The sequence below is a fragment of the Lepisosteus oculatus genome, chromosome 10 (genome assembly GCF_040954835.1).
Source record: "Lepisosteus oculatus isolate fLepOcu1 chromosome 10, fLepOcu1.hap2, whole genome shotgun sequence".
NCBI classification, from domain to species: Eukaryota; Metazoa; Chordata; class Actinopteri; order Semionotiformes; family Lepisosteidae; genus Lepisosteus; species Lepisosteus oculatus.
In genome coordinates this window covers 20,044,963-20,053,069 of record NC_090705.1, presented here as the reverse complement: position 1 = coordinate 20,053,069, position 8,107 = coordinate 20,044,963, and the positions used below count along the sequence as shown (strand labels likewise).

Here is an 8,107-nt window from a genome sequence, read left to right as displayed (position 1 = left end):
AATTGCGAGATGACGGAGAATGCTATTTAACCCAGATTGCTATATTGAGATATTTTAGGAACAAGTAATAGGTTTATTCCATGCTGGAAAAAATAAGAAAGGGAACACAACGTTTCGGCCGTGGAGCCTTCTTCAAGTGTGAAATATCTCTAAAATACCTCAATTTTTAGAGATATTTTAGAGCATTGTATTACAGACATGTCCCTAAAATGAGTGTGAACTACATTTCCCATTAGCCTTCACTCCTCCCGCGAGGGAGTACCTTCCCAAGGAAGCCCCTGCGAAGCAGGTTGGCGGCTGCGCAGTTCGGTTCTAGGCCTTGAATTGGGAGCTAGGCGGTTGGCTGGGGAGGAAGCGAGGCGAGTAGCACAAAACAATGGCGACAGCAGCAATTGCAGCTGGGGGAGCGGGCTCCGGGGGCCCGGCGGCCGGGCAAGGGGGCAGCGGTGCTTCGACTCTCTCGGTGGGCAGAAAGAAAGATGGGGGCCCGTCTGCTAAGTACTGGGAGAGCTCGGAGACGGTCTCTCAGCTGGAGTCGGTCCGGCTATGGATCGGAAAGCACTACAAGAAGGTAAAGCTCTTCCACCTCCATTGATTCGGCGGCTACATCCGTGCGCCTTGCTCGACAGAGAGGCGCCTTTTGTACGGGCAGTGAAATCGCGGAGGGAGTAATAATGCTCTTGATTCGTTTGGTTTACTTAAGATGGCCCCATTGCAAGGGAAATCGGTTCATTTTTTAAACCGATTTGCGTTCTATCCAGCAAGCCGCTAAACGCAAGCATCGAGGCTGTTGGTCAGTTGTTTTGATGGTGAGGGATGTTGTGTGGGTGACGGTGAATTCAAGTTTTTTAAGTAATTCTTTCTATAATGGAGTGGATTTTTGTACGAAAGGTGGGCAGATAACCGTGATTAAGGGTGGCGCGTTAATGGATCGAAGTATTGGTGTTAATTTTGTGTTTTTCTGAAGTTGGTCGCTGGTCAGCAGGCAAAGGAAGTGGATTTGCCTGGCAATGTTGAAGCCTCTAGGGGAGATATTACGGTCTCACCCAAAAAGACACGGCAAAACACATTTCCGTGGAAAGCGCTGTGAAACTAAAGGTGTGTTTAGGTTAATGTTGATGTACAGCTTTGGTCGAGGGCCAGCAGTTACGGAAAACAAAACCCTAGGCCACACGCATGTGACAGCTGACTTCGTTTCCAAAGTCAGCCCACGGAGAAAAAAGAAAAGGGCCCCGGGTTCGGTGGTGTCGGCGTGCCGGCCGCGGGCGAGGTGGAGGCGGCCGCAGGTGGTGCTGCTCCTCGCAGTTGTGTGACTCCGGGATGCTGCCGCTGTCCAGACACAGCCCGCAGGCTCGAACAAAGAGTCCCGTGTGGATTGTCTGCACGGCAGCTGCGTCTCCTGCCTCCTCAAGCAGAGAAAACGCTTTGTTTCGAGAGCCCCACCGCCTTGGCCGGCATTGCTGGATACACGATATCGTAATCGAAATGCGAGTGTGTGTGTGTGGGGGGGGGGGGGGGACGTGTGATTTTGTAGGTTGTATGTGTGGTATCACAATTTGTACAGATGGCCGACTGGTATTTTTAACGGAGCTACGAAGCAAGGGGGCGGAGATGAGCCCAGATCTCGTGTTGCTGAGCGGTAGTTGCAATTCGACTCCAAAAGCTGCTCTTGATGCATTTTGATCGATTTGGAGTTGAAGGAGATACGTACGTCCCCCCTGCAGATTTACGTGGGAAGGTTACCAACTTGAAACATCCAGGTTTTGACTGGATGCATAAGAGTGCAACCCGTAAAACCCGAATCGGATTAAACTGCAGAGAAGTGGGAGTTTATTTCTCCTATCTATGCTAAAGCAGTGCGTGTCTGAAAGAGCTTCCGGGCGCTGTAGTTTGACAGATGTTTGCTTGTGGCTGTGTCAGTAACGTTTCCTATGCTTAAAGAACTGAAAGGTGGATAGTGGATCAGCTGATATTAAATGATTTGAAGAGTTTTGTATTGCTTGGTTGTTGGATTGCGCTAACCTTTATCTTAGTTCACATGGCTTTTGGGTATTGTTTCTGGTGGCTGTGTTTCTTCTCGCAACAATCCAGACTGAACCTTTATAGACATGTCCGATTACCGTTTTCATTAATAAGTTGAACTGTTTCATCCAGAGGAACTCGTGGATGACTCTGTAGGTACTCCAGAATAGATACGTCTGCGTCTCGCCCAGTGGCCGCACTGCAAATATCCTCCAATGCAAAAGGTCACAGTGTGTGGTCAGTCATATTTTGTAAGAACAATGAGAGAATAAGGGTTTGTCTGAGTGCTGCTGGAGTTCCTGTGGCTCAGTCTGGCCTTGCCAGGGATGTTTAATCATCCATCCAGTTTCTAACTCCTTCGTCCCGTTCAGGATAGCAGGGGAGCCAGAGCCTGTCTTGGCAAGCAGCAAGCAAGAGACAGGATACACCCCGGATGGGGTGCCACTCCATTGCAGGGCAAGCAGGCACAAACACAGATACACACACTCGCACCTAGGGCCAGCTAACCCGCCAGTATGTTTTTGGACTGTGGGAGGAAGCCGGAGCACCTGGAAGAAAGCTGTGCGAACGGGGGAGAACATACAAACTCCACACAGATAGCAATTTCTAGGATTAAGGATGGATTATAGGATGTGATTTACCATTGATCAGTGAGATTCACACCATCCGCTGTTGCACTAAAGTCCAATCCATCATTCAGGATCCCAACCATACTGGCCACAGACTGTTCTCTGGGAAGTGGTACTGCACTATTAAAACACAGACCTCTAGATTTAAGAACAGCTTCTATCCTGCTGCACTACGCATCCTCAACAGCTAACTGCAATGCCTCAGACTCAATACACATCTGCACTATGCACTTTTTGCATAGTCTACCATGTTTTGTTTTTCTCTCACTACTACATAGTTATTGTCCCACAACATATTTATTGTTCCTGTTATTATGTTTGTAATGTACTGTGTACATTTTGTGGTGTTGTCTGTAGTGCTGTGTATGTCCCGAGAGATCAACGCGTATAAGAATTCCAATGCACGTGTTCGTATGTCAGTACATCCCTCTACTACTGCTCCTCCACTCCTCTTTAGAATTGAAGCAATGCTAATCACTGCAGCACCGTGCAATCCATGTTTATAATGATAAAGTCTTAATCTAACACTAAAGTGTCTTCCATCTAAAGTGGATATTTATCACATTATGTGTGTCTTTTGTGAGATTAGGCACATGAGAGACGTTCCATACGAAAGGAGGTCATTTTCCTTATCTGGCCCGTTTGCTTGCTGGTACTTAAGTGATATGAAAAAACTCATACATCTGTTTCTTAAAAGACACAATGCTGGCTTCCATAACAGAGCTGGGCAACTTATTCCAGATATCCACAACCCACGTGTAGAGAACTGCTTCCTGTTCTAAATTTTGAATTTCTACTTGAGTACCATGGTTCATTTCCACATGTTTAAAGTTACTGATTTTTTTTTAATTGGCAGGAATAATCATATTTATATTCATTATATAGCAGAAGTAATGAATGGTTGGGATTTGTAGTGCTTTGGTAATATTTTTCTGTTCCTAGGTGGTAAATTTAGACTTGGGTGTGTTCTGCGAAAATGTCAAAGAAGCTCATAGTTATGTTTGAAATGGGAGAATGGAATTGGATACTGTATGTTTTGTAATGATCAGTTTCACAAACCCTTTAATGGCAGTTTGCTGTAGTTTGTATGCCACAGGGCTTCAATGTTTGTTTTGGTTAGTTGATGCTATTGTGCGAGGGTACAGACTGGTAGTTTGATTACACTCTTGTAATGTCGGTGTGAATCCAGTGATGTGTTACAGCACTGGGAAGTATTGTCAGTGCCAGAATGCCCTGCAAGTGCACTACAGTGTGTTGTGTAGTTGTTCCTGCTCTGTGTCATGTCTCAAATGATGTGTTCTACAGTATGTCCAGGCTGACTCTCCATCTAACAAGTCCCTGGCTGGTCTGGTGGTACAGCTGTTGCAGTTCCAGGAGGATGCCTTTGGAAGGAGAGTCAACAACCCTGCTCTCACCAAACTGCCTGTGAGTCCATATCTCTCTCTGTTCCCCTTTCTGTCAGCTTACTGTATGTTAGTGTTACTAGGTCATCACACAAGTTGTCTGTGTGCCTCTCTCGCCAAAATCCCCACAGGAGATTTTTATTCTTTCATTTTTTATACCCCAAGTTAAATTTTCTTGTTTTTCAGTTGTCTATTCTGTTTTACCTGACTACTAGTCCATATCTGTACCATTGTATCCAAACTGCTTCTACGGCCCCATTCTCTTTCCTTCTCACTCTTATCAAGCTGTGTGAAAGTCACTAAAGTGCACGTCAGTTAGACTCTTTACCTGTTTCAGTTTGCTGCTACCCAGACTGCCTGTATGTTGCTTAATCTTACTCCCTACACACCAAAGCAGTCTTATGAGGCCAGAGCACATTAAGACAGCTGACCAGGCTGGTTGTTAGACTAAAATATATACAAATATATATCAGGCCCGCATTCAGCATAGGGGCGGAGCGGTGGATCTGTGGCTAAGGATCTGCACCTGTGGTTGGAAGGTTGCCGGTTCAAATCCCGCAGCCGGCAGAGGAATCCTACTCCGTTGGGCCCCTGAGCAAGGCCCTTAACCCCAACTGCTCCAGGGGCGCTGTACAATGGCTGACCCTGCGCTCTGACCCCAAGCTTCTCTCCTCGTCTGTATGTCTCATGGAGAGCAAGCTGGGGTCTGCGAAAAGACAAATTCCTAATGCAAGAAATTGCATATGGCTAATAAAGTGATCTTATTCATTCGGGACAAGATGCTTACTGTTTTGTACTCTTTTTAATGTCAGTGATGTGTTAACATTTTCTTTTCTTTCTTAGGCAAAATGTTTCCTGGACTTCAAGCCAGGGGGTGCTCTGTGTCACATCCTGGGTTCAGCTTACAAATTCAAGAGTGAGCAGGGCTGGTAAGTGATACTGGAAGACGAAGGTAGATAATGGGAGAGAGCTAGTGTGTTGTGGATTTCTGGACCCTGGGGTTATAGGAGGATTAAGAGTCAAGTGGAGAGTCGAGGTTTTTTTTTCCCCGTTTACAACAGTTTTTTGTGCAATATATGCCAGGGACCCGTGGAATACATTTATATTTATATCTATATATTCATATGTGTGATACGATTTTTCTGCATACTGTTCTGTTCTAGTTTGTTCTTTGTGTGTCCTGGACTGTGAGTAACTCTTTTAGTGCACCCCTCACTGTACTGATTGTATTGTATGTACTGTATTATTATTATTGTTGTATCATTTGTTACACTGTGGCTGTGTTGTCTGTGTTAAGCTGCTGTTGCACTGCAATTTCCCTCATGGGATCAATAAAGTATCTTATCTATCGAGAAAGATGTAGAGGAATTAGAGGAGATGGACAGCTGTAAGAGTGAGAAGTTGTTGGGGAGGGATTTTTTTTTGTGGGAATCAGTTTGTATGGAAGTTATTTTGGAACTAGATCTGGGTTAAAGAGGAAGTCACCTTTGTTTTTTGGTATAATATAGAACCTAGAACCTACTGTGAGTGTGTGTTGGAGGGTGGTCTGAATTCTTGAACCTTAAGTCCCTTACTATTTTAGTTTGAGAGCAAGTGGTCGTAATAGTTGTACAAGTCGGTGGTCAGTTTTCCTTCTGTCCCTTCAGGCGCCGTTTTGACCTACAGAACCCCTCACGGATGGACCGGAATGTGGAGATGTTCATGACTGTAGAGAAAACTCTAGTGCAGGTATGTCCCTCCACAAGGCCGGCTGACACATCGGCACCCCAGAACACCCCCTCTGATATGCTAGATTGGCTAAAGCTTTTCACAGGGCATCTTTCTTGTTTTGGAAAATAAAAAGGAATATTTCAACTCTGAACGGGGCTCTGAAATTAGTATACCATTCATAGCACTTCTCAGGTTGAGAATGACAGACATTAAAATGAGCTGCGTGGATACAAATCTAATTCTACTTAAGGACATGAAAACAACTGCAAATGAGAGGAGGCCTAATGAGTTATCTTATTACAGTTACATGGCTGAGGAGTTGGTTCAGATTTATGTCCTGAATGTTTCAAAGTATGAGTTCAGGATCCTGTCAGTCTTAAATGTCTCTTTTTTTACGTTTTTTTTTTAATTCAGATTTTAACATTATTTTCTCAATTCCAAGTTGAAAAGCTCGCTATATCTGTTTGAATATGACATTTACTCCACACAAGGAGTTAGTGTGGTTACAGTCCTTTGGATCACAAAAGTCCTTTCCTGCTACCACAACGGTAGTACTTTGTTTTTGTAGTGATTTGATGGATTGATTTTAATTATAAAATGTTAATTATGAACCTAAGCAATTTGGTGTTCTTTTCTGTTGCTTCAATACTGTCTAGATTAGGAAAGCGGTGTGCAAGCTCTGGTATTTTTCTTCATGCAACATCTCATAATTATTTTCTAGTTCCGTATCACCAAATTAATTTTTAATGTCTAGTATTGCAGTCTTAATGTATTGCCTTACATTTCACTACACTACAATTTATTATGACAGTTACACCATTATCTGAATTGTATTTTTGTACTGTTTGTGATTATGTACTTGGTCAACAAGATTATGGCCTTTCCTGGAGTTTCGATCACTGATAAAGATTAGAAAGAAATTATTCTTCTGATACTTTACTAAAGACCCCACTCCACTCTGAGAGAGCTTTTAATATGTACTGGCTTCTGTTTTTGTAAATAAAAGACTCAGGAAATGAAGGAATATGTTCTAAATACTTTTCAGAACACAGGTGCAGAGCAGCATACTCAATTCAGTTGGGAGAAAGCATGTGAGACCCAGTTTTTCTTTAAAAAGACAGAATTCAAAAGGGGATTTAGAATGTGTGTTGATCTTCATTTGCAGAGAAAAACATTGTAATTTCAGATATACTTTGATTTCAGAACAACTGTCTGACCAGACCCATTGTATATGTGCTTCCTGATATTGAGCCAAAACAGGCCAACAAGCTGAAGGACATCATCAAGAGACACCAGGTACTCTACTTTGCCAATTGTCTTCTTTACATTTCATTCTGCGTCTTCTATCAAGACGTGTTTTATAATGTCAGTCTGGTCTTTTTGCCAGTGACAATTGTCCATTAGAATAATTGCTTATTTGTTTTGTTTTACCTTTCTTTATAGAAAACTAAAGAAAACTGACTTAATGGTTACAGTTTGATTGTATAGAACCTCGCTTCACAATAAAACAGATTAAAAAAAGTCATTACTGGCAATATTTGTTATAAAGCAATGTTTAAAGACCTTCAGATGAGCCCTTTTATCCTCTAGTGGTGCCAGTACATTGCCTGGTTTTGATTTATGTGAATTTGATGTTACCTGGCATTATTATTCTGATGGGTAGCTGCGTCATCATGGGTAGGCTGCAAAGGAACAAGTAAAAGGTTTATTCCATGCTGAAAAAAGAAGAAAGAAAATGCGTTTCGGCCGTGGAGCCTTCTTCAGGTACGACACCTGAAGAAGGCTCCATGGCTGAAACGTTGTTTTCTTTCTTCTTTTTTCAGCATGGAATAAACCTATTACTTGTTCCATTATTATTCTGAGCATGTATCAGCTGTGTATTACAGTATGTAACGGTATGCAACACAAATCATAGTGATCCTGCCTCACACATTTTCTAACATAAATAAAATGACAAACATAATAAAATACACAAACTAATTGTGCCTCTGCACAGCTGAATTTTTCTTGCTAGAAGAGAATGTCATATATCACTGGAAAATGTTCTGTTGGGAAATATACATCTGCCACACTTCCTTTATAATTCTAGACATCTTCGTTTAGTTTAATCGTTTGTTCCATTTTTTTAAACAAAATTTGTCTCTTAGCGGTGCGTAGTACAGGGATGTCACTTTAATGTGTTAAATGTTCTCATCAATAGCAGTTGATGAAGAGTTTTTTTAAAACCTTCCGGTTTGATCTAGAAACATTGATATTACTAGAATGAAAAGGAATCAATGATATTTTCCCCTCTTTCTGCTCAATTTGTGACGTTTACACCATTGAATCAATTTGTTAAATATA

The 8,107-nt window shown here is 42.4% G+C and overlaps 1 protein-coding gene across 2 annotated transcripts in view; it reads left to right on the top strand.

The window, feature by feature from the left end:
* The first annotated feature begins 306 nt into the window (after positions 1-306).
* The window catches only part of smarcc1a (SWI/SNF related BAF chromatin remodeling complex subunit C1a), a 34,815-nt gene continuing 27,014 nt past the window's right edge, over positions 307-8,107 (top strand). For both annotated transcript variants that reach the window (XM_015357156.2, XM_006635664.3), the window contains exons 1-5: positions 307-571; positions 3,957-4,076; positions 4,898-4,983; positions 5,701-5,782; positions 6,968-7,060. In XM_015357156.2, the coding sequence (XP_015212642.1) occupies positions 377-571; positions 3,957-4,076; positions 4,898-4,983; positions 5,701-5,782; positions 6,968-7,060 (576 nt within the window). In that variant the 5' untranslated portion in view covers positions 307-376. The remainder of the gene's footprint in view (positions 572-3,956; positions 4,077-4,897; positions 4,984-5,700; positions 5,783-6,967; positions 7,061-8,107) is intronic.